Here is a 27,221-nt window from a genome sequence, read left to right on the forward strand (position 1 = left end):
ATCTGCAAAACCCAAAAGTTAGTTGTGTAGAGACAGCCAACTTGCAGTGAATTTTCCTCCTGCTTGGATAGTTTTAGATGCACCAATGAAGCAGCAGAATAAAATATAATGCAGGGTTGTAAACACTGAGCCTTCCACCTGCTGCAAAACACAGCTGGATGTCATTCCACAGCTCCCTCTCCTGCAAAACCTCCTCAAGGGCTCTTCCTAAAGCTTCATTATTTATTTGATGGTGTGACTGCTTGTTTGGATCAAGGGGCAGGGTGAATGTTCTCAGGGCATTGTTCCTGCAGCTTTCCCATCCATAGCAGAACCTCACAGATTTCAAAGGGTGATTTAAATGATCTTGAGTCTCTCCTGTTGTCTGTTCAGCATCACTCAGCTGCTGGAGGTGCACCTATTGTTCATTAGGATAAAGAAATGTGTCCTTGTTGCTACAATGGGGAAAAAAGCCACATTTCGAGGGTGAGGGTGATTCTTTAATGGAAATCTTTTAATGCTCCCCATCCTGTGAGCTGGTAATCCAGCTCCCAGCTAAGATTAAAGCACTGAGGGAACATGATGGGCACAGGCACAGCCTCACTGGAGACACTGGAATGCTGCATCAAAAATTCCCTGAAGTCTATTCCCAAATTCTGTGACTGCTGCCCAGGGAAGTTGTGGACTCCCCATCCCTGGAGGTGTCCAAGACCAGGCTGGATGGGGCTTGGAGCTACCTGGGATAGTGGCAGGTGCTCTTCAAGGTCCCTTCCAACCCATTCTGGGGTTCTTTGTTTCCATGGAACAAGAGAAAGTTGTTTGTGTTATAAAGTAGAAGCCCTTCAATAAATGCCTGGAAGTTTTCTTGGAAGTTTTATGGCCACGCATATATTCAGTGTAAAGTACTTTGTCTTAAGAGACTGATTTTGACCCCACACCTAATCAAAATATTCAGAATATATATAAGGAGGATTGATAATATTTTGAAAAGAAGCAGCTTAGGGTCCAAATTCAACTTATTTACCAGGGATAAAAAAAATCCCAAATGCCTGAAAGTTGCAGAACATTCATGACTTCAAGAAATTAATATTTTCCTCAGCACCAGTGTAACTCTTGCATATTTTAAACGCATTTAAATGCACTTCTGCATTATCATGGAATGATTTGGGCTGGTAGGGACCTTAAAGATCACCTCATTGCAACCCCCTGCAAATTATGCTCAGAAATGCTTCTGATCAGCTTTCTGTTGAATTTTAATCACTCCTTTTCCTTATCAACTCCAGTTTATCCCAGAGCACCTCCCTATTCCCTGGGATTTCTATGTCACCTGATCTCTGCAAGAGGAAGCATTGTGCATATGGTGTGTGCATAGAAGGGCTCTTATTTACTTCCAGTGAAATCTGGCAATAGCTCAGATTTGTAATTACAACACTTTGGAAATGTAAGAGCACATTGAACTGTATTTGCTTGACATAGACTGGCTTGTAATGGGATAATTGGTTTCTTGATGTAAACAAAGTGCAGACAGAAATAGGATGTTAAGGAACTGATAAGGCCTAATTATGGATATTTTGGAGCTGGCAGATGGATCCAGGCCTGTTCACCTTCTGCTCTGCACTTATTAGACAGCAGCACATTCCAGTAATTCCTTGGAGCTTTGTTATTAAAGTGTTTTGCCTGAGTTGTTGTGTCCTGTCACAATTGCATTCCCACTGCTCCCAAAGGTTATTTAAAAATCAAACCAGGATTGTCCAGTGGGTCTCTCAGCTTGTTCCTGAGGCAGCTGGGCCTGGAGCCCTTGGGAAGCTGAGCTCCTCCAACACACCCTGCTCTTGGGGGCCTCAGCTCCATCCCATAAAGGGCTTGGAGCAACCTGGGATAGTGGAAGGTGTCCCTGCCTATGACAGGGAATGGAACAGGATGAGCTTTAATGTCCCTCCAACCCAACCATTCTGTTTCTGTGGATGAAGAACTCATTAGGGCAATTTGTCAACTAAAAGAAAATTATTTCCCTTGGAACTGGGGTGATGTGTTCAAGAATGGATAAATCCATTACAGTTTCTTTCCATCCCCCCTGAACAGCTGCTGGTGGCTGTGTCAGAGAAGAGCCAGTGGTAGGAAATCTTTTGGTCCAGCTGGGTTTTCAATGACTATTTTTCACCAGGAAAAGAAAATCACAGGGAATAAAGTTTGGTCCCCAAAGAAACACTTCTCCTTTTCCTTTTCCTTTTCCTTTTCCTTTTCCTTTTCCTTTTCCTTTTCCTTTTCCTTTTCCTTTTCCTTTTCCTTTTCCTTTTCCTTTTCCTTTTCCTTTTCCTTTTCCTTTTCCTTTTCCTTTTCCTTTTCCTTTTCCTTTTCCTTTTCCTTTTCCTTTTCCTTTTCCTTTTCCTTTTCCTTTTCCTTTCCTTTCCTTTCCTTTCCTTTTCTTTCCTTTCCTTTCCTTTCCTTTTTTCCTCTCCTCTCCTCTCCTCTCCTCTCCTCTCCTCTCCTCTCCTCTCCTCTCCTCTCCTCTCCTCTCCTCTCCTCTCCTCTCCTCTCCTCTCCTCTCCTCTCCTCTCCTCTCCTCTCCTCTCCTCTCCTCTCCTCTCCTCTCCTCTCCTCTCCTCTCCTCTCCTCTCCTCTCCTCTCCTCTCCTCTCCTCTCCTCTCCTCTCCTCTCCTCTCCTCTCCTCTCCTCTCCTCTCCTCTCCTCTCCTCTCCTCTCCTCTCCCCTTTCCCTTTCCCTTTCCCTTTCCCTTTCCCTTTCCCTTTCCCTTTCCCATCCATCTTTCCTTATTGCAGCCACTGCCTAAACATGGAATCACAGAACATTTTGGGTTGGAAAGGACCTTAAAGCTCATCCAGTCCCACCCCTGCCATGGCAGGGACACCTTCCACTATCCCAGGTTGCTCCAAACCCATCCAGCCTGGCCTTGGACACTGCCATGGATCCAGGGGCAGCCACAGCTCCTCTGGGAATTTTATTTTCCTCACAACCTTGCCTGCAGTGAGATGCTCTGGTTTGCTGCTCAAACCTCCAGGGTTTTTTTTTAAGTTGCTGCCAGGGAATGTTCTCTGTTTAGATTTTAAAGCCTAAGCAGACAAGCCCTGAACTGAAAATTTACCCCTAAACCTGGTGTAAAATAAGGTGATAAACACAGAAAAAACCCATAACTTTGTGAAAAATTTTTATTTTTGAAATTAACATCTCAATACTCAGTTTCTCTTGTCCTGTGGAATACCCTGGGCATTGTGCTTTAAATGCTGCTGCTCTGTTTTGATGGAATTGTGCATCAGCTTTGTGGGAATGTAAATGGGCAAAGCACTGGGCAAGGAGACTGATACAAACAAAATGCTGCAATTCTGTTTGGGCCTCACCAAGGACATTTCCTGACATTTATAATCTCTAATAAGGGACAATGAAATATCCCTAACACAAAGTGAAAGCTGTCCTTGATGAGCACAACCCTTCAGAACATCCTTTTATTTCAAAGGAGCCACATCTCTTTTTCCTTCAGAAAACAAAAGTAATGTGGCCTTCAAACACAATCTCTTTGCTTCTCCATCAGGGAGTTTTTTTTATGTTAATTTAGGTTTCTTGAGGTAATAAAGAATTCAGCTTTGTGTGGATTTCTGCTTAGAGTGCCTGTTGCACATTAAGGAAGAGCTGGGGGTTTTTAAAAGTCAGGCTGCAGCTTTTTAATCAGCATCATTCACCTTAAAACAACCTTTTAATTATGTTTTGGGGGTATTGCCACAGAAAGAAGAGACACAGTTAATCTCTTTGACTTCTGGGATAGGGCTTGGTGATCTCCAACAGCAGGAATTGTTTTGAAGGAGATCATTATTTTTCTCTTTATATATATTAATTTTTAAAATTTAGTAATATTTATTTATGAGTTTTAATTATTTTATTTTATCAAGTTATTATTTTATTTTCCATGCAAAAAAAAAAAAGGCAGCATGAGCACCTTGAGCAATTGCAAAAGCCTTGCAGAGAAGTAATTCCTTGCCTGGGATAAAACAGGAGTATATCATTGAGCTGGAGGAACATATGCTTGGCATCATTGTGATTTGGTTTAAGTTGGAAACAGGAGTAAATTATCCTGTTAATGACTGGAAGCTGCCCTGATCAGATTGATGCTGCTTTGCAGGAGATGCATTTGTGTGTGTGTTTGTTTATGTGCTGGGATGGGCACATTTACCATCAGATTTATCCTTGCATTCCTGCTAATAAAGCACAGAGAGAGGTGACATGGAATAAAACAAGGAGTGCTGCTGATTTATTCTCTTCAGCCACGAAAAAAATATGTAAGAGGGTTTTTGGAGGGGGAAAATGGGGCTGTTTTGATCAGTTTAGATATAGTGTGACATCCACAAAGTGTTGTCAGCAGATCCTAATGGATTTATCTTCACAAAGCTGCTGGCACAGCCTGGAAATTTTAGATCTGGAATGTGAGACTTTAAAAAATATGTATTTCTTACTGTTGGGTTATTTAGTTTGGGAGAATTTAGTGTTTTTCCTGATTTTTCAGGAGTTTTTCTCACCCGATGAAGTTATTGAAAAAAATAAATCATTAGGTAACTTTGCTCCAGATCAAAGATGCAAAAATCTTCAGCAACTTTAAAAACGCTGTCTCAGAAATATTCCTGAAACATGGAGGGCTCAATTGAAGTAGAATCCCAGGATAGTTTGGAAGGGTCCATTGGAACTGGATTTCCAGTGCCTGTCATGGGAGCTCAGTCCCCTCTTGTCACATGTGAACACAAATAGTGGAGATTTAAGTTCACTTGTTTCAAGTTTGCATGAGGTTGGATGGGAAGAATTGCTCTAGAATTGCTTAGAGAATCCTTTATGTCCCAGTACATATTGATATAACAATATTTCTATTAATAAACATTTGTATAAAATGTGTATTTATATATTAATGGTAGATTATTTATTCTTTTGTTTTGGTTAATACTCATATTATTATTGAAGGCAATTAATGCTGGCTCTGCTTTTCCTGGGTGACACAAGTCTTCTGTCTTTAGAAAAGAGTAAAAACTTCATCCTTTAAGAGGCTCAATCAGCACCTCATTCCAGATTTTTATTCTGGAATACCTGACTTTGTTCTCTGTGCAGAACACACCTGGAAAATGAAGGCAAAACCACTCATCAGCCTCTGGAAGAAAAGAAAGAACATGATCAGTTTTTCAAGCAAGATAAGAACTAACCACAAAAAAAAAAAAAAAATCTGATTTCAGTTGAATGCCAGTAATTCTGAGACATCCATAGTTATTTGTTTGTGAGCCAGGGAAAACAGCATGAGATGTGTCAGGCTTGGAGATAAAATCTATTGGTGTGTCATTGGCTTAAATCCAACATTATGCTCATAAATAATCTAATCCTGGTGTGACATATTCCTGCTTGAACCTTGACTGGAAATTATTGAGAGTCATGTAGTGAATTATGCAGACTCAGACAACAGCTGGGGGAGTTCTGGGCTCCAGGTACTCATGGTCAGGGTGTGTCCTGCTTTTCCTTCACCACCATCCCCAAATCCTTCTCCTCAGATGATCCTCTTCCTCACAACCTTGCCTGCAGTGAGATGCTCTGGTTTGCTGCTCAAACCTCCAGGGTTTTTTTTTTTAAGTTGCTGCCAGGGAATGTTCTCTGTTTAGATTTTGAAGCCTAAGCAGACAAGCCCTGAACTCAGGTGTGCTGGATGCAGGGCGTGGAATGAGCTCTCCTGCTGCCCAGCTCTGTCTGGAGTTACCCCAGCCTGCTGCACAGCTTCAGCTCTCCAAACACATTCCCACAAGGATCTGTGGCAGGGGCTCCCCAAAATCCAGCTCAGGGTTACAGGGGCTGTTTATTGCAGCAGGACTGTGCTACCCCAGCCCTTCAGCTCAGTCTCCTGCCAGCCACAGCTGGAGGGGGTTTTTTGGGGGATATCTAAGGAAACCATGGTTCTGCAGAGCTGCAGGTCATGGACTTTGCTGTGAGTGATGCAATTCCTGTGCTGAGCCATTGGTGCCACTCTGCCTCTGGGTTTTTTATAGTTCCTTTATTTCCAACGCTGCCAGTCCAGGTTTTTTGGGAATGATTGTGCTGCATGATGGGTAAATGACTAACCACATTAATATTTGGCCTCTGTCTGCCCCTCTGGATATAAATTAGTTTTTCTCTAACAATCTCCTCTGGTATTTTCTTGAGTAATTATCTTTTGGGTTTTTTTTTTGGAGATGGGTAGGAAGAGTTATTCTCTTTTGCAAGTGAGAACTCACCATCATTTCATTGGCTTGCAACAGATGAGAAAATAACTCTTGTAACTTCCATATTTCCATTAAGGACAGCTATGGTTCAAAATAGATCCATTTGAATGATCTAGGTGCACTTGGAAGGCATTTATTGGTTTGGAAAAGGGTTAAGGGGAAAGGAGCTCAAAAGGACTGCTTGTTGAATTGCTTGTTATTTGAATGTAATTATTTTTTTGCTCCTGAGCAATTATAGATTGTAGGTTTAAATAATTGTCAGGGTGCCTACAGCTTTCTATTGTTGTTTGAAATCTAAGGCTACGAATATAATAAGGAATATGAGATTACTTTTGCTGAATGTGGCTATGGCAGTTCATTTAACTCAGCAATAGTCATCAGAATAAAAGGGAAGAAAAGGCAATTTTTCTATTCCTTGCAGTAAACAAACCTTGTAAACAAGTTATTATTTTCTGCAGCAAGGCCCTAGAAGTGATTCCTATTTTGCTGGTAACAAAACGTGGCTCTTTGCTTTTATAAGAGTAGAATATATTTTGTTTTGCTTCTCTCTATCTCAAGCTCCCCAAGGTGGCTTGGGAGATTAGAGAGATTTTCACAAGACAAGGGTAAGGCTTGGGTGTTATTGCAGAGATGGATTTATATGAAATGGATTACACAGCCCTGATGACATCTCTTATTTTCTGTGTATATCAAGTTCTACTTGAGTACTGGAGCACTAAAGTGTGGCAAATGACCAGGGATGATCTGAAATGAATCTCTGCCAAGCACTGGAATGCTCAGAGTGAAGGAAGATCACAAAATGATTTGAAAGCCTCAAATCAATGGCTGAACTAAAGATGTGATGCTTTGCAATGAAGCAAATAATCAGCTTGATGATAGCACTGTGTAGCTCCATCTCAATCTCTTCACCATATTATTGTAGCAGTGGTTCTTTTTATCCCTGACAGACTTTGGAAACATAATATATTACAAAACTGCTCTCTTCTTTAAGGAACAGAGGAGAGTGGCCAGATTGAGGCATGATTTGTTCTTTAGTGACTGAATCCATGGGTTTTCTGCTGTTCTCATTCAGATTAAGGTGCTGCACCTGGGTTGGGGCAGCCCCAAGGATCAACCCAGGCTGGGGATGAAGGGATGGAGCAGCCCTGGGAGAAGGACTTGGGGGTGAGAGCTGGACATGACTCAGCCCAAAAACCTCAGAGGGCAGCAGGGGAGGGGGGAATTCTGCCCTTCTTCCACCTACAGAGCTGCTCCAGCCCTGGGGAGCAACAGCAGAGGGACCTGGAGCTGCTGGAGAGAGTCCAGAGAGGCACCAGGATGAGCAGAGGGATGGAGCAGCTCTGCTGAGGGAAAGGCTGAGGGAATTGGGAGTGTTCAGCCTGGAGAAGAGTTGCTTTAGGGTGACCTAACTGTGGCCTCCAAGTACCTTAAGGGAACCTGCAAGAGAGCTGGAGAGGGACTTTGGAATAAGACCTGGAGTAGCAGGACAAGAGGGAATGGCTCCAAACTGACAGAGAACTGATTTAAATTGGATATTAGAAAAAAAATCCCTCCCTGTGAGGATGGGCAGGCCCTGGCACAGGGTGCCCAGAGAAGCTGTGGCTGCCCCTGGATCTCTGGAAATGTTCCAGGCCAGGCTGGATGGGGCTTGGAGCAGCCTGGGATAGTGGAAGGTGTCCCTGCCCATGGCAGGGATGGAACTGGATGAACTTTAAGATCTCTTACCACACAAACCATTCTGGGATGTTTTGATTCCATTTTTCAATTCAGGGTTGTGCTAAGAACTCCTGATGCTTTTATTCATCATATTTTCATTGCTCAAATAATTTATCTGCTAAGAGAAAATAGAAGGAGTAAACAAAGAGTTCAAGGAATCAGATTTTTGACCATAAACTTTGCCCTTTTTTTCCCGTGTCCTTGAGACACTTCAGGCATCATGTTTGTGGCCAAGAAACATCAGGTGCCTACAGGACTCCTCAAGATGACTCTTTAATGGATTAGACATGAAACTGAAGCAATTTTAATCCCAGCACTTTGCACTTAGGACTGATTGTTCCTGCTTTGTGAATAGCCCTGCTTGCCTGCAGGTCAGATCCAATATTGCTTTGGATGTCAGTCAGCTGTTCATGGAAAATGCTGCCTGGTGATCCCAGCCACTAACATTCAATCAGCTGCATGCCCAAATCCCCAAACATGAAAGGAAACAGGTGTTTATTGGTTTCCCCTTCCTGAATTTTACAGTTGGTGACAGTTTGCTTTGATGTTTATGGAATGCAGGAATATGAATGACCCTGTAAATAGGAGAGTCAGCTTTTGGGGATGTTGCTGTTTTGTTCTGTGTTTGTACCCAGAAATCAGCACAGTGGAATTCAAATGTGGCAAAGGCTTTTTGTGCTGTGGGTTTGTAAATAGCACTAATGATGGAAATCAGCTTCAGAGAGAAAATCTTTTAGAGTTTTGCCTTGAATTCCCAAAGCCTCCTGCTCATCTTGTTTTTCCCAGTGCTCCACCTGTCTAAATATAATGGGATTGATGATTTATACAAAGCCAAGTAGACAGATTTTAGTTCATTTTCATGAATGAATCTTGATCTACTGTATGGAATAGACAGGACCTCAGCCTGGTCTGGTGGAAGGGGGTGGAATGGGATCAGCTTTAAGGTTCCTTCCAACCCAAACCATTCTGGGATCTGTGATTTTTCCATGACCAACAACCAAATACATTTTTTAGGATGGAAACCTAAGACATTGAACTGTTTTTTGGATGAATTCTCTGTTTATTATTAGACATTTCTGATTCCTATTCTCTCATTCCTGATCTTTTGAGAATCATGAAATATCCTGAGCTGGAGGAGACCCACCAGGATCATTGACTGAACTCCTGGCCCTGCACAGACACCCCAAAATCCCACCCTGTGCATCCCTGAAAGCATTGTCCAAACACTCCTGGAGCTCTGGCAGCCTTGGGAATGTCACCATTCCCTTGACTCATCCCAAGTTTTACTGAAGAATACAAACCGAGCAAAATATGGGAAGGAAAAAGTTTGAAAATACAGTTTTATCAAGTGGTTTTTGTCTTACTCAATAGACACAGGATCAGAGAATCATTAAGATTGGAAAAGATCTCTCAGATTATTGAGCTCAACCTTTAAAAGTCACAGGCAAGGCATGAAAAAAAATTTTAACAAAGACCTGTGATTGAATTCCTTTGGTATTTTTCCAAAAAGGATTCTTTGTTTTGCTTTGGTACCACTCATAAGTTGTGGAGTATTTAAATAATATTTAATATATTATAATTTATATAAGGTTTGATTATTTGCAGTGATTTGGAAAAATGTCCCGAGCTTAAGGAAAAAGAGAGGGAAGGACTGACAAGGTTCTTGGATTTCTTCACTCTCACAAGTTCTGCTTCTCTTCCTGGAAAGTAGATTATTGAGATTCTGATCATTCAGATCCATAGTGAATTTCTGGAGGGCCCAGGTGCTGTTCATGGGTGAAAATTGAGGTTCACCATTGTTCTCCTGGCTCTGCTGGGTTTGGGGAAGTGTCATGGGCACAGGGACATCCTGCACCAGCTCTCAAAAGTCACAAAATTTGGCCTCTGCTGCTTTTCCATATTCTCCTTCCAGTGTTTGATTAGAACTTTTCAGATCACCAGAAATGATTTTTTGGCTGGGCTGTATCTTCCAGTTTCTGGGAATTAGAGGCAAATTTTCCAACAGAGAATTTTGACGATGGCATTTTGTTTGGAGTCACCAGGAATTAGCTCAGTTGATTTTTCAGGAACAAAAAAGGTTTAAATATTCCTGCTTTTTGGGTGGGAAAGGATATGGAGGCAGTGATTAAGGCCACCTTGGGAAGTGCTGGCACTCACTGACTTGGGTCTGTCCCTGCTCTCTGCTGGTTAAGCTCAAAATTGCATTGAAATAGGAATATGTGAAACCTCTTGTGTTCTGCCTGGGAAGTTCAGAGCAACTGTGCTTTGTGCCTGATTAACATTCTGGATATTGGCTTCAGCTTTGTTTGAATCCTGTTGAGTTTGTATTATTTATAACTTGTAACATGCTTTAGGATGGGTTTGATAAACACATTTTGCAGTCGTTGTCTCTATCTCCCCATTGCTTTTCCCACTTTGAGTGCTGTTGTCTTCAAGTTTTTTTTTTTGTTTTTTTTTTTTTTTTTTTCCCCCAAAGTCATCTTTATGACACATTTCCCGTGCTGAAAACATGGCAGTTTTTCCTCTTGACAGTAAAATATTCCTTCCCTCTGATGATAATCTGCTTTTCCTTTTGCAATAATCTGTTGTGCAGCTTTTATCCAAACATCCACAAACACGTGCCCACGCCCGCGCCCAACGTCAGCAGCCACAGGCAGGAACCAATTTCCTGGGCATTTGTTAATTTGAATGAACATGAGGCTTCTGCTTCTCCTATGAAAAAATAAAAAAAAAAAAAAAAGAAGCAAACCCAACAGTTTCCCTGGGAATTCATGCAGTGTGAACAGAACACATCTTGGCAAAACGGTGAGCCAAGAAATTCCTCTTTAGTTGCTCTGTTAGGCAAACTGCATTTTAAATTTCTTGCCCAGGGCTTTGTTTGACTTGCCCCAGGCAAGCTGTTCAACATATTTATCAACCCTGTTGGAGCATTAGAGCCAACTCTCATTGAGGAAGATCATCCTCTTAATGCCATCTGTCATCAGCAGTTTTATTTCTTTCAGCTCAACTTGTTCTCTCTTTCACCATTTTTTCCCCCCTATTCCTCCCAACCATTTCTTAGCTGATTATTTCCCAGTGATCTCAACTATTCTGTGATTGCTCAGATATTCAGGGGCTGCTGGATGTGAAACCCCTGAGGGTATCAATAGTACAATTTTGTTTTAAATCCTGATTGATAACATTAATCCTGTATGGATCCAGATGGCTGCCAGAGCACCCTCCATATCTCAGTGCTGTGCAAAAGATGAGAGTGCATTTCAATCTGACTCTGGAATTCTTTCCAGATCTTGACAAGACCTTGAAAAATTCAGAACAAAGGCTCTGGGGTAGTTTCATGCTGTATTTTTGTCTTCAGGACATGGCTTTGATCATTTTAGATTTTCAAGCCCTTAATAAGAGTTGTGTAAGTGCACAGACAGTACCAAAGCATTCAACAAAGCTGTATCCACTCACTTCCCAAGGGATTTATGATCCAGTTTGCTCCTGGATTTGTGTCCACAGTCAGAGTGGAGCCAAAGGCACTGATGGGAGTATTTCCCTCTAGAGAACAAAAGTTACTCTTTTGGGAATCTGGTGCCATGGAGTTACTGGTGCTATGGAGTTATATAAAGTCAAGAACAATTATGGCAGCCAGGTGAACATCCACTGTGTGTGAACTGGATATGCTGGATGTTCTCTTGGGTTCCCAGGGCATTTTTATCTGATTATACAAACAGGGAGATCATGGACTCACAGAATGGTTTGGGTGGAAAGGGACCTTAAAACTCATCCAGTCCCACCCCCTGCCATGGGCAGGGACAACTTCCACTGTCCCAGGTGGATCCAAACCCCATCTCCAGCCTGGCCTTGGACACTTCCCACAGCCACAGCTTCTCTGGGCACCCTGTGCCAACCTCCTCACCTTCACACCCAGGAATTCCTTCCCAATATCCCACCCATCCCTGCCCTCTGGCAGTGGAAGCCATTCCCTGTGTCCTGTCCCTCCATCCCTTGTCCCCAGTCCCTCTCCAGCTCTCCTGGAGCCCCTTCAGGCTCTGCAAGGGGCTCTGAGCTCTCCCTGGATCCTTCTCTTCTCCAGGTGAGCACCCCCAGCTCTCCCAGCCTGGCTCAGAGCAGAGGGGCTCCAGCCCTTGGAGCATCTCTGTGGATTCCTCTGGACTCTCCCCAGCAGATCCTCCAGAGATCTGCACTTCTCCATCACAGCTTCCTTGTCAATTACTTGCCCATGTTTTTTTTGGGGAGGGAAACACAATGGTGCTCACCAAGGTCTCATCCTGACCTTCCACAGTGAAGCCAAGGTCCTCTCTGAGAAGTTCTAAGAATTAATGATCTCCACGATTTCAGAGCACAGAGCATCAATATCCCTTTGGCACCATGCTCAGAAATATCAGTACTTGGACTGCCTTCAATCAATCAGCTGTACCAACTGCTCTCCACAGTTTTTTCAGGAGGAAAATGCCAATCACACTCGGCACTAGGCTGAAATGTATGGAATGAGCATTATTCTATAGGGATAGAACTCACTGAGGCTCAATTTATTCCTTCCAACTGGGGAGGGATGGAGTGGGGGGAAGCAAAAAAAAAAAAAAATCATTTCAGTTCAAAGCAGCTGAGCATTTCCTTCTCCAGATTTTATAGAGCGAACGAAATCAATCGTATTCAAAATCTGGGCCAAGAACTGTGCTGGCCAAGGGAAGCAGGATCCTGGCAGCTGCAGCTGCAGCTCCAGGAGATGCTGGCTGTGGCAGGAAGCTCTGAGGTGGCACTGGGACGTGCTCTTGGCTGTCCTTTGCTGCCTCAGTGGCTGGATGCAGCTGGCACAGGGACTCGGAGCAGAGCTGGCACCAGGGGCTCCTCTGACTGGAAAGATCCTGTCCTGTCCTCTCCTCTCCTCTGGCCATTGGGAGCAGCTTTCCAGGACTCTGCTCTTTGTTCTCCCAGCACGTTTTATTATGTTTAAAACTGACATTTCCCTCCCAGCTGGTGGAACATATCCCAAAATCCTGCTAACAGAAGGAGGAGCAGGATCTGTGTCCTTTGCAGTTCATCTTCCTCAGAGAAGCATTGCTGGCATGGGAACAGCTCCTTAATCTGCTGCATGGAAAAGTGCCTTGGAGTGTGGGTGTAGGGATGGCAGGCAGTGGGCCAGGAGAGGCTTGGCATGCCAAGGAAATAAAGCATTCATTCTTCAGAATATGACCAAAAAAAAAAAAAAAAAAAAAAAAGATAGGAGGCTTCTGGATGTCCTGTTGGACTGCTGGGAAGGCTTGGAAATCAAGCTGGCAGGAGGGAAAGGTCAGTGGGGAGCCAGGTGTGTCTGCACCTGATGCCATCAGAGAAGGAATAACTGCCATCAGATATTCCAAAAAGATAAAGCATAAAAGGCATTAAAAAATATTCCACAAATGAAAGCACTGTATATCTGTGCATTATAAAAAGTGAAAATTGGGCAGTATAGAACACAGTGCACCCACTGTAGTTTCTTTAAATAAATGGAATAAATGGGAGGCTGAGAGTCCCCAAAGCTTCCACTGAGCCCTGGAGTTAATGGGTGTTAATTAGCACAGAATAGGTGCAGCTTGTGAGGCTGGAGTTTGGATCAGGAATACCCTTCTGATGCAAATTTACTGCCTGTGCTCGTTTGCATAATGGAATCATAAATAGGAATTTGCAGCAGGGAATCTTTGTGGAGACCAAGGATCATTCAGATATGATAGGAGCAGGCATTGGAGCAGAGATCAGAGCAAAGGTGAGGAAAGGTTTCCTGTGGAGATTGGAGATTTCCCAATCCTTGTGGGATTGGGGGAAAATGTCTGGAATGCTGAATAATTTTCAAATAAGTTTCCCAATCATTTTTTTGGTGCTCTGTGATGGCTTCTGTACACACAAAAAAAGGAATTAACAGTATTGCAGGCTGTGCACATTATTCTGAGGATAGATAACTTTGGAGTTAGTAATTTTGTCTGGGATTCATCTCTGCAGCACAGAGTCCTACTGGGCTTGTCAGGCTGGTAATTTTTTATGGATGTGGAAGAGAAATAGGCAACTTTCAGACACAAACCACTGTATTTCGGGAGATTTGATTCAACTTCAGATTCAGAGACTCTCAAGATTTTGTAAAGTCTGTGTCTGGGGTAGGGACTGGTTTCTCCTGCCTTAAAATATGCAAATGGGATGATCTGGTGAGACCCACCTGGAGCTATGGGATATATCAGGATATCCCAATATCAGGAGGATGTGGAGCTGCTGGAGGGAGTCCAGAGGAATCCACAGAGATGCTCCAAGGGCTGGAGCCAGGCTGGGAGAGCTGGGGGTGCTCACCTGGAAAAGAGAAGGATCCAGGGAGAGCTCAGAGCCCCTTGCAGAGCCTGAAGGGGCTCCAGGAGAGCTGGAGAGGGACTGGGGACAAGGGATGGAGGGACAGGACACAGGGAATGGCTTCCACTGCTAGAAGACAGGAATTTGGGAAGGAATCCTTCCCTGTGAGGGAATAGAATTCCCAGAGCAGCTGTGGCTGCCCCTGGATCCCTGGCAGTGCCCAAGGCCAGGCTGGATGGGTTTGGATCAAGCTGGGACAGTGGAAGGTGTCCCTGCCCATGGCAGGGGGTGGAACTGGATGAGTTTTGAGGTCCCTTCCCACCCAAACCATTCCATGATTCCATGAGTTCCATTTGCCATGTCCAGGAGCATTTTCCCTGCCATTTCACGTGTCTCTCCCAAATTTTGTGTCATTTATGTCAGCCCTGTGCACACAGATGTCCTGGATGTCCTCAGGCATCTCAAGGTATCCCAAATGTCTCCATTTAGGCAAATAAATGAATCCCTGGATGTAGAAACTCCTGTGCAGCCAATGGAGACCTGTTCAATGTGCTTAATCCATCCCTGTGAGCACCTGGGGTTCCATTCTGCTCTGTTTTTCTTGGAATATTTCAAATTTTTTTTTATCTCTAAGAATGGGGTGCTTATCTCTCTTATCAGACTAGCACTTGGCTTTCATTATTTTAGAAGAATATTTCAGCTTATGCTGACTATTTATTAGGAATATGCAAATTATAGGGTTGCCTATGGAAACACAGGGTCCTTGGTGACAAAAAAACCTTGTTCAGAGGATCTATAGGAATATGGATCCATAAAGAGAATAGCTGGAGAAAAGGGATGTCGATGCTGGAAAGGAATATAGATTCTATAATTTAATCCCCAATTGTTTGATTAATATTTTTTGTAGGGATGCTTGAACGTTTAAAGATTCCTGTCTCAATCTGTTTGGGTGTGAAGTTCAAAACCAGAAAAAAAGATATTAAAATACCTTTTGAAACTCCAATTAAGAGTCAGTCAAAACCCATCACTATTCTTGTTTTTGTTTTGCAAATTAGCAATTAAAAAGTGACAAATGTCTTCAGTGCTTAAACACTCCTCTGCAATACCCATTGTGTTCAAATAAGATTTTTTTTTTTTTCTGGGAGTGTGAGTGTGTTTCCCTGTATTTCCTTTTTTTTTTTTTTTTTATTTCCTCTTAGGAATGCCTCTGGAAGCTCCCTCTGTAACTCCAGAGCTGCACTCACTTCCTCAGAACTGGGGATTATGCAAATCACTTCATGAATAGTTTAAAATCACATTAATGTTTTTGAGTTTTAAATTATAATATGGGTGGCTTATTTGGCTTTTATGGTTCTTTTCGTCCTTTTTTTTTTTTTGTACTATTTTGTTTCCCCCTCTGAGTTTTTATTTAATTATTTAAATTTATTATTTAAATTATTTATTTTTTCCATTTCCTTACTAACGTAGTAATAATTAAGGGAAGTAAACTTTTTTTTTTTGGTATTGCAAAACCATGTGAAACCTTGAACTGAAATTATTTCCCTGTTTTGGTAATAATTGTCCATATTAACTGTAGCTAGAGGCACTCCATGAGCTCACATGTCTAATTCTGGAATATTATGTGGGATTTTATTGTTAATATTTCTCTCCTTATGACAATTTCTCTGTCGAACGTGGCACCACTTTAGCAGAATAACAAACATCAGCTGAATGGATTAATGCTGGGGAAAGCAATTTAGTGCTGGATTGTTGTAAATGATGTCTCTTTACCAGCAGGTTGTTTTATTATGACAAAGATTTCAATTTTATCTCTTCTCGGGGATGGGAGGGTTTATTGTTTGTGTGAGGTGGCAGCACACTTGAGAAAATGATGAGAGTGGTTCTTCAGGAGAATAAAATCCCTCTCTGTCTGGGAAAGGGTGGCTCAGTGAACCCAGGGATCAGCTGGAAGAGGGAAAAAGGGAGGAGCCCACCATGGGGACACAGGTCACTGCTCAAATCCAGAGTCACCAAATGTTTAGGTTGGAAAAGCCCTCCAAGATCAGCAGTGCCAAGGCCACCACTGCCCCATGTCCCCAAGTGCCACATCCACAGGGCTTTGAAATCCCTGCAGGGATGGGGATCCAGAGATGATTATCAGCAAGAGAATCCAAATAACATTTATTGATCAGGCCACTGGCCACAGCCCTGCAACACTAGGGATTTATTGAGCATTAAAATCTTAAATAAACCACTAAGAAAGAGCATTTCTGCTTTGTGTTTGAAGTTGGGGCTGCATCTGAGCTCAAACCTGAGTCTGGGTTGTCTCCTTACTCTTGAGTTGCTCATTCACACTCAGGTGCTGGCCTAGGAATATGATGTGGGAGAAAATGTGGCTCTGCCCTATTCCTAGGCATGGATTGCTCCTTGGCCACCCCTCAGTGTGTTTGTCCAGCCAGTGGGAGATTGATAAATTGGAAAGAGTTGTTCCTGGGAGAGCCTCAGCCTCACCTGCTGCTGGCTCAGCTGGGATTTCAAGCTGGAGCTCAAACTTCCCTTGGAACATTAAGGATGCAAAGCATGCAGGGTTAGGGGGAATATTGGGAAGGAATTCTTGGCTGTGAGGGTGGGAGGCCCTGGAATAGAATTCCCAGAGCAGCTGTGGCTGCCCCTGGATCCCTGGCAGTGTCCAAGGCCAGGCTGGATGGGTTTGGAGCAACCTGGGAACCCAAGTCCAAGAGCTCTGGTTATCTCTGCAATCACGGGACAATAACTGCAATTCCATCATCAATTTGTATCTTCTACAAGTATTGTCCTCCTGCCTCTTTCCAGGATCTCCAGGAGCAGCCTTGGCTCTTAATTCCTACATTTTACTTAAGCATCTGAATTAGAAATCCCAGTTCTGGACTTTTAGTTGCATTAAAACTTAAATTTGAAGTTAATCTCTCAAGGTTCAAAGAAAGAACATTGTGAGCCATCAAGAGGAGGAGGAGCTACTCCATTTTGGTTTTGCTTTGAAGGATCATTTCTGTGACTTTTTAACTTGTCATACCTGCAGTGTTAGCAGGAGAAAACTCTCATGGTTCACTGATTTTTGTGTGTATAGAAATAGTGTGTTTAATGTTTAGTTTATTTTTACTGCCATTATTTCAACTGTTTTAGAAAGGGAATAATAACAGGATGTTATAACTGAAAAAGAAAATTCATTGTTCCAGTTTGGCAATGCTGGAATCTCCATGACACTCTAGATAAATAATTTAATAAATAGTCTCTTAAACATTTATTTAACTAAGCCATCAGACAATTGTCAATGTTGGTGGTGTTTGTTCCTTAATTCCTTTAACCAGGAGAGGTTTTAATTTACACCCTTAAACACTCTGATGTCCTTTGATAATTGGCCATGGGGGTGAATGGCTACAAAAATCTTGTCTGAACATCAAATATTTCTCTGCATGAATTGTTAAAGTGAAGTATTTTTCCCTTTATATAACATATAATATAATCCATTATTGCTGCCACCTCTGCCTGAAAGCAGAAAATTAAATAACTGTTTGCCATTAATACAAATTATTGTGTTTTGACAGCTTCCTAATCAGCTCAGGTGAAAATGATGCCGCACAAACAGCACAATTGCCTTGTAAGGAACTTTTTTTTTGGTGTGTACATGAGAATTCTCCTTGTTTGGGCCTTCAAACCCTTCCAAGGTTTGCCCTCTGTGATAAATTGATATTCAGAAGCATAAATCAGGCTGTGTTTGAGTCGTGCTCTGATGCAGAATGGATTTCTCTTTATAGTTACCCTATAAATAAACTTGGAAAACACTTGACCAGCAGGTGCTGCCTGTGGATGTTCCTTCCACTGTGCCCTGTGTCAATTAATATGCAAATGAGTGATTGAGCATTGGCAGATTTTGACCTTGCAATGTGTATTTTGTGCCCTCTTCAGGCATGGGCTGTTTCTGGGGAGCTGAGAGGAAGTTCTGGAGGCAGAAAGGAGTCTACTCCACTCAAGTGGGTTATGCAGGAGGACATACCCCAAACCCAACCTACAAAGAGGTGTGCTCAGGTGAGTCTTTCCTCCTTGGTTTTTAAGGATTGGGAGTGGAATCCTGAATTATGAGTGTCAACAAACAGTGAACTGAGTGACTGCAGTGACTAAGGAGATTGGGGCTGGCTTTACATCCTAAACTGTGCTGAAATCTATGGATGCCCATCCCTTTGCTGTCTCCTGATAATTAATGAGTCAATGTATGAACAAATATTCTGTTCTGATTAGTAATCTGTTAACTTTTCACACAGTTCAGTGCACACCATCCTGTCACTTCCAGGCCAAACCCTTGCATTTATTTTTCAGTCTACACTACAAAACTCCAATGCAGTTTCTTTCTGTGATCTGAACCACAGAACCCCTGGCAGACACCTAATGCTGCTGGTGGAGAAAATCCTGGCTTTCCTGGACTCACTTGGAAGTTTTCCTTTGATTTATTTTCTTGTTAATATTTTTATGCCAAATGCTGACACTGGGGCTTGTTGTTAGTGACAAACTCTTACATGGGCGGCATGGAAAGGATGTGAAAAGTGGCACAAACAAATAATGGACACTTGAAACCCCGTGCAGAGGTGCTGCAAGGCAGCCAAAAAGGCAGAAACTTGCTGGAAATTGTGAAAAGTGGGAAAAGGGATGACTTAAGGGGGAATGGAATGGAATGGAATGGAATGGAATGGAATGGAATGGAATGGAATGGAATGGAATGGAATGGAATGGAATGGAATGGAAATGGAAATGGAATGGAAATGAAAATGAAAAATGGGAATGGAATGGAAATGAAAATGGAATGGAAATGAAAATGGGAATGGAATGGAATGGAATGGAATGGAATGGAATGGAATGGAATGGAATGGAATGGAATGGAATGGAATGGAAATGAAAAATGGAAATGGAAAGAGAAGAGAAAGGGAAAGAGAAAGAGAAAAAGGAAAGGAAAGGGAACTAAGTTTGAAGGGAATGGAATGGAAAATAATTTTTCAATTTTATGAGGGAAGGGAAGGGAAGGGAAGGGAAGGGAAGGGAAGGGAAGGGAAGGGAAGGGAAGGGAAGGGAAGGGAAGGGAAGGGAAGGGAAGGGAAGGGAAGGGAAGGGAAGGGAAGGGAAGGGAAGGGAAGGGAAGGGAAGGGAAGGGAAGGGAAGGGAAGGGAAGGGAAGGGAAGGGAAGGGAAGGGAAGGGAAGGGAAGGGAAGGGAAGGGAAGGGAAGGGAAGGGAAATTAAAATTGAATAGAAAGGAATGGAATGGAAAATTCTTTTTCAATTTTCTGGTGAAAGCCATTCAGAGGACAATCTGAAAATCCTTCTGGAGGGTGTGCAGGATTTGGAGCTATTTGCAGTGCTTTCCCCTAATACATAAACACACCATTTTTGGCCAGCATTAGATAACCCAGGATGTTCATTCAGCACCAAACATCTTTTCATATTTTGCTTACAGATGTTCAGAACAATTCTGTTGCTGTGTATATTCATAAGCTTTTAGAAATCTGCATAGCTCAAGTGGCACTGAAATCAGAAGGGAAGAACTCTGCTGTTGTTATTCATAAACTGGGGATGTACAATTACCATATAAAATACTCTGCTAACGATGATTTCCTTAAAAACAGGGTCGTTTATAGGCTTGTGGTTCAGGCTGTTCACATGTGAGCAGGTCATTTGGGTTTGCTTTCAGTTGCTTTCTTTGTTTATCTTCAGTGACTGGAATGTAAGGAAAAATAAAACATGTCTGGTTATTGTATGGCATTAGTTAGAAGGCTGAGATTTAGTGAATTAAACCAATTTAGAATCTTGTCAGTTCTCATCTTTCTGAGGCATTTTCCCTCATGCACGAATCACAATTTCTAATAATTGCAATTCAATATAAAAATGTGCCACACAGATTTTGTTTCTGCTCTGAGTTACGTAAAATATTTGGCTGTGAAGTTGTTTCACATCTCCTCAGCAGCAATTTCATGTTTTTCTGAGCAATACTAATGTCTCTTGTTTAAGAATTAGTCTTTTGACTGATTCTTCCATATTGGATTTCCAGTTCTCCTTAAAATGTCTTGGCTTCCAAAGGTCACCTGGAAGGCTTCTAAATAGCTAATGGAAGAGAGTGGAGAAGGAGAAAATTAATTTCTTGCTCTGTTACCTCCTGTTCCTGTGGTCAGCTGGTGATTTCCCAAGTTAATTCAATAAACCCAGAGCAGAGTGGTGGTTGGGATGTTGTTGTTTAAGGGTGGAAAGGAGTGGGGAGGGTTTGGCTGGGTAATGTGGGTTTAATTTTCTATATTTGTGCATAAACTGTTGATATTAAAGACAACAGTGGGAAATCAGATGTGAATTTTTCAGGAGTTGTTGATGGCAATAGAGAAAAAAATGTTATATGGGAAAGTTCTTGGCTTCTCAGATTTGTCCTCCCCTAAAAATACAGAAGAATGTCCTGTGACAAACCATCAGCATGTTCATGGAATGCTGGAATTTTGGAATGATTTTGGGTGAGAAGGGACCTTAAAGCTCATCCAGTTCCACCCCCACTGTGGACACTGCTGAAGGCTCGTGGAAAAATCCAACCTGGACTTTTCCTGGATTTTTCCCAGGCTGTTGTCTTTCTCAGCTCCAGCTCGGACCTTTCCCAGGCTGGGGATTTTTCTCAGAGACAAAACAAGAGGAGAAAGAATGAATAATGTAGCTGTTTTTGGGGGGCTGGATGCCTTCCAACCCCCGAGGTAGCTACACAAAGTCCAGGTGGCTCAGAACTTGGGTAGCAGAACCATTCAGCTACTCGCTAGCAAAGGATAAAGGCCTGAGGCCGTGTTGCAACAGTTCCGAAGATAACTTTATTTCTCCGAAGGGGAATTGCTAACAACGGTCTCATTACATCAGACAGCAAAGGGTATTTGTAGGTTTCTAGAGGATTGAACTTCTAACCAATAAAACCTACACATTACAAAGTAGCCAATTACCTTCAAATCCTAAGTAAGAAAAGGACCAATTATTGTAACACTTTAAGAACCAATAGAAATCCTAAGAGATAACAGGAGTTTTGATAAGGGAAAGAGGCCCCTGTCTTTAGGAATTTCTTTGTTTTATGGGATAAAATCCCAGGGGCATTTTTTAGGGGAAGTAGAATCTTCTGCAGAATAACACAGGTTAAACACCTGGTGTTGACCACTGGGCTGTGTGAGTGTCTCGTGATGTTTTGCAGAAAGCATGATTTCAAAGAGGTGTTGCCTTCCTGGACCAATGGGTCTTTTCTACTTTGTTTTGCACGATATATCTTATAGAAATGGCTTTTCAATAAATCACTTCTGCTTTCTGCATGAAGCCTGTGTTGCTGCATTATTCACCATTCCTGATCAGACAGTAACACCCTGCCATGGGCAGGGAAAACTTCCACTGTCCCAGATTGATCCAAGCCCACCCAGCCTGGCCTTGGACACTTCCAGGGATCCAGGGGCAGCCACAGCTTCTCTGGGAATTCTCACCACCCTCCCAGACAGGAATTCCTTCCCAATATCCCAATGGCAGTTTGAAGCCATTCCCTGTGTCCTGTCCCTCCATCCCTTGTCCCCAGTCCCTCTCCAGCTCTCCTGGAGCCCCTTCAGGCTCTGCAAGGGGCTCTGAGCTCTCCCTGGATCCTTCTCCTCTCCAGGTGAGCACCCCCAGCTCTCCCAGCCTGGCTCCAGCCCCATGGTGAATTTGTGACTCTCCTGATATTCAAACTAAGCCTTGTATTCCTTGGAGAGCCCTTCAGCTGGACACCACAACACTTCCAAAGTGGCTCTGGTTCTGCAAAGTGTTTAAATGTATAATTAAACTACAAATATTCCCTTTCTGTAGCTTGTAAAAGGGATCTGAAGGTTTCCATGGACAGGAACTAAGTCCACAAGATTAAAGTTTCCAAGCAGTAATGAGAGTGGCTCAGAACATTTTCTTTTGTTATTAAATTGCTGTCAAGAGAATAGATTCCTGTTGTGCCTTTGTCTGGTCTTTTTTTTTATCCTTATAAGAACAGGATATAGGAATTTTAATGACTGTGAAGAATCTCAGTGTTCACCATGCCCTTGATCTGTGCCTTGATAGGATTGGCCAATTGCTCCACCTCTCCCCTTTTTTTTCCCCCCAAGTTCACCTGTGAGAAAGGATGGAAAGGTCAGACAAAGTACAAAATAGTGCATAAATCAAAGTTAATGTCATGAACTGTGGGAATTACTGTTTTGTGTATTTTTGTAGCAATTGAAGAACAGGATTTTGTAGAAAATCTGTAATTTTTCTTAACTAGAACAGTTGGAACGAGTTGTGTCTCTGCAATCATGATATTATCGTCCTAGGATCCTCCTGGATGTGCATCTAAACCTTGATATGACCCTAGAAACTATAATTTGTCCTCCATACAATTGCTAAGTCATGAAATAAAATGAATGTAGCAATTTCACTTCAAAAATCATTTGGAAAGGTGATGGCAGATGCTGCTGCAACGATAAAACCTTGGCAACAAGAACCCAACAGATGCACTGAATTTCACTTACCTGCTCCTCTGCAGCTCTACCTCCAAATTTTCAAAGCTGACACTACTGGCATGTTTTTTTTTTTTCAGCAGAGAAGTTGACCAAGAAAATTTTATTACACCTTAAAATCCATGTTGCAGAAATGGAGTCTGTAGAGTCGTCATTTAAAAATGAAAGGCAGAACAAATATTTATTTTTTTATGGTAAATAAATGGTAAATGAATTTGCCATTGCCTGGAAAACAAAAAGCTCCTTGTCCACAAGGGATGGCAGCAGCTGTGCTGAGGGAGCTCTGCTCCATCTCTAATCAAAGTTGAGTTCACTTTTCCATCTCAGAATTTGACTTCTCAGGGTTAATGTCTTGTCTGGTTCAGGCTTGAAGAAACCAAAGTGATATTTATTATTTAGATACCTGCTTGTGCCTCGTGGCAAATTTAAAATCCTAATAGCCTCAGTGCTGTCCTCTGCCCCTTTCATCTATTTATCCCAGCATTGCCCACAATCACAGGCCTGGGTTGTAGCAGCAATATAAATACCAAATATATTATTTATCATTAACAACTTTATTTGAATTGTATTCCACTGAGATGTGTTGTTTCCATCTTTCCTGTCTCCTGCTTTATTAAAGATATATATAAGATGAAAATGTGGGAGCCCCAGAGGTTGAAAGAGCCATTACAGAGCAAGTCAAAGACAAAATCTTCTGACCTGGAGCCTACAGGAAGCTCCCAAAGGAACTTCATTTTTACAGAAGACTCCTTGCAGGACTGGGCTGTGATGTTCCCTGTGTCACTGGGCCTGAAAGCAGAAAATTGCTTCTTTTTATGTATCAGAACACGTTGTATTTGTGAAAACAGTGTTATAAAAAAGCTCAGTGCTGGTGTTGTGGCCAGTGGGGGGGTTTCCTACTTTTTTGTTCTTTATGTTTTTTTTGCTGTGGAGATCTTGTAAAGAGAAAATAAGCTACAAAGGCAGTTACTCAGTCTGTGCTTAATCTGTGCTCCCAGAATTGGTGGTTACTACAGGTGGTGGATATTGGGAATAAATCCTTCCCTGTGAGGGTGGCACAGGGTGTCAGCTGTGGCTGCCCCTGGATCCCTGGAAGTGTCCAAGGATGGGGCTTGGAGCAAACTGGGATAGTTCCCATGGCAGAGGAGCTGGAAAGGAATGAATTTTAACCCAAAACCACTGTCTATGAAACCAGGGAGAAGCTACAGCTCTTGGGAGACCATGGCTCTGGAATTAAAGCAGGTGATGGAACATGTTGGTGTTTTCCCTGCATTTTTTGTTTATTGTCCCTGTTCTTTTGCTGCTCATTCTCCCAGGTGAAATCTTCATTCCTTTCAAGGCACAGGACTGAAATGCTGTGGATATGTGTGATAATGTGTTTTTCCTGAAATTGGGAGAGCACTGCAATTACTCTGTGCAAACATCACCCTCTCTGACTTGCTTGTTTTATGGAACATCTTCCTGTGCTGGAAGAAATAGAAAAGTTTGGAAATTGACTCTTGTCTCACCGAGGTGATTAAGATTTTGAATAATTCTGCAAGTGACCTGCACATTTTCTAGGTGTTGGATGAATAATGAAATTATCAAACCACAGGAGTTTAACTTGCTTCTATTTGCTCAGCTGTGCCCGAGACTGTTGTAGTTCAGATTTTAATAAGTAAATTTTGATAGTGAAGTTGTGCTCTGTCTTGCCTTGCAGACACTCACATTTTTACCTGAACTTCCTCCAGGTGAGGAGAATTTGGTCCATGAGGAAGACAAGAACTCAATCCAGTGAAAGGAAAGGCAAAACCTTTGGATCCTCAAAGGATCCTGCAGCACCAACAGTCTAAAGAATACTTGGAGAAGGATTCTGGGGAAAGCCAGAGCTCAGGGAAGTTCCTTGCATTTCCTCATGGATTTGTTGTGGGCTAAGACTTGAGCACATCCATTGCAGGTGAATTCTTTTCAGAGAGACAAAAGAAGGAGCTCTGGTGCACTAAAAAAGGGCAGATTGTGAAGCTGGGATTAGAGGAGGTGTAGGATGGCACCTGCCAACTTCTGGATGAAACATCAAAACCTACTGGAAGGTAGAATCCATCCCTTTGTGTCTCTCAGGCTGGGAGCCCTGGGTGTGAGCAATGGAAAAGACTCTCCAATTTTTATTTGAACACCCACAGTTATAAAAATCCCACCATTTCCATCTGTGGGCAACTTCCCCACAATAATAGGGTGCAACCCCATTAAATGATTTGTAGGACTCAGTTAATTCTTTTTAACTCTGCAGCAGAGATCTTTGCCTGCAGAGCCCCAGGGATAACCCACAAGGCACCCAAAACACTTCTGGCAAAAGATAACAGGTACAGCTGAGGCTCCTGCTGGTTTTTGCTCATTGACTTCAAAACCCTTTCCAAAAATTGTGTCTTCCTGCCTGAGACCTGGCTGCTCCTCCAACAGGGGCAGGAGAGAGGGTGGATCACTCTGGGATAACTGGGTCACTCAAAGGTTTATTTTGCCCTTCACTCAGGAATCAAATCCCCTTTTTATTTAAGCTGCTTTTCTGGAAATTTCTTGGGTATTTAATCTCAGAAAAGGAATAAAAGACATGGAGGATGTTGGAGTGTTTGGAATCTATCTAAGGATCTACTCCAGCAAAAGTCAGCATGACTTGGGCTGGATGGGGCTTGGAACTGGATCAACTTTAGGGTCCAAGTTCTGTCTTCATTTTCCTCCCAGCCTCCAGGTATTAATGATTTAGTCTTTAATCATCACTGATGACCTTTTCTGTATTAATCCACCTCTTTAATATGGTTTTATTCCTGGCATTCACAAACAGGAGGGGAAATTGGGGGTTCATTAACTCCAGTGCTGAACCTGTGCAGGAAGTTTCAAAGAGAACTTGTTAAAGGATTTTTTTTTGCTAAAGGTTAATTCTTGGCAGCTACAAATCAACGTGTTTGGAAATTAAGTAATTATTCTGAGGCACAAGGAAAAATTTGCTTTAATGATATTCTTCCCTTATTTATGAGTATTCCATAGTGATGTGCTGTACTTTTGTACCATCAGTAGGGCTCAGAGCAATAGGTGAGCTGGGAAATGATGAAAAACAAGGTACTGGGCAAAAAACAAATAGATCTGCCATAGGAAGTCTGAAAATATCACTTATGCACAAGGCTGCTATCAGGACGTGTTTTTTTTCTTACCCAATAATTCAAATAGTTGCTGTTATTCATCTCCTCAGGATAAAAATTGTGAACTGTGGTCACCAGCCCTAGAGCAGTTAGGTGTGTTTGTGAAAATGATGCTACCAAAAATCTCACTGTTGTTATGGAGGCCAGTGGGGGTTCCTCACTTTTTGTATTTCTTGTATTTCTTGTACCTTCTTGTACTTGTACCTGAAGTACTTGAAGAAGTACTTACTGTTTTTGCTCTGGAGACACTTGCAAAGTAAAAATAAGCTACAAAGCCACTTACTGAGTCTACCAAACTGTGATCCTGGAATTAGGGAGGGACCTTAAGCTGATCTGGTTCCTGCAACCTGATTTCTACATGGATGAAGTCACTGGGCAGAGTGACCAGGCTGAGGTGTCTGACCTGAAACCTGTCTTTCCAAAGGAGGAGAAGCTGCCTGCTTGGACAGAGCCCTCCTGGAGCTCCTAAAATCAGCTAAAGGATTGTTCTGATTGGCTTCTAAAGCAGCTTCTTTGTTAAAAGCAAAAGGAAAACAGAAGTGATTGAAGGGAGCCTGCAAGAAAGATGGAGAGGGAATTTTTACAAGAACCTGGAAGGATAGGACAAGGGGGAATGAGTTTACAGAGTAGGTTTAGATGGGATACTGGGAAGAAATTCTTCCCTGTGGGAGTGGTGAGTGGCTGGGATGGAATTCCCAGAGAAGCTGTGGATCCCTGGAAGTGTCCAAGGCCAGGCTGGATGGGGCTTGGAGCATCCTGGGATGGTGAAAGGTGTCCCTACAAATGGCAGGGGGTGGGACTTTTAAGGTCCCTTCCAACCCAAACCATTCTAATTCCAGGATTCTACATAGCCAGGACTCCTCCTAGCAGGAATTATTTTGCTCTGAGAAGCTCAGTGCAGTCTTGTTTTCAATTTTTCTGAGGTGTGTTGTGTGTGCTGACATTCCCAGGCATCCCTTTTAACCCCATGGATGCCAGGAATGCTCTGTCTGGGAAGGATCAACAAGGAATCATGGTGTTTCTCTGCCTGGAGACATTTCTGAGCCCAGAAAAGGATGGTGGCAGTGGCAGTGTCTGTGTTCCCACACGTGCCCACAGAGCATCCACACACATCAGATGTTCCTGGGAAAACAAACCCCAATCACAACATTTGTCCAACTGGAGTTTTCTGCCTGCTCCTTCCCCTCTTGGTTTAATCCAGTGTTTACTCAGTCAAGTGATTCAATTAGAAGCTGTTTTTATTTTCTTTCTGAGGAGTGAGGAATGTTAATTGTAGCTGAAA

General features: G+C 42.5%; 1 protein-coding gene across 1 annotated transcript in view; it reads left to right on the top strand.

Moving 5' to 3' along the window:
- MSRA (methionine sulfoxide reductase A) overlaps positions 1-27,221 on the top strand; it is a 233,088-nt gene that overhangs the window by 86,453 nt on the left and 119,414 nt on the right. The window contains exon 3 of the mRNA XM_056487367.1: positions 18,174-18,293. Coding sequence (XP_056343342.1) covers positions 18,174-18,293 — 120 coding nt within the window. The remainder of the gene's footprint in view (positions 1-18,173; positions 18,294-27,221) is intronic.

The sequence above is a fragment of the Oenanthe melanoleuca genome, chromosome 3, assembly GCF_029582105.1.
Source record: "Oenanthe melanoleuca isolate GR-GAL-2019-014 chromosome 3, OMel1.0, whole genome shotgun sequence".
Classification (NCBI taxonomy): domain Eukaryota; kingdom Metazoa; phylum Chordata; class Aves; order Passeriformes; family Muscicapidae; genus Oenanthe; species Oenanthe melanoleuca.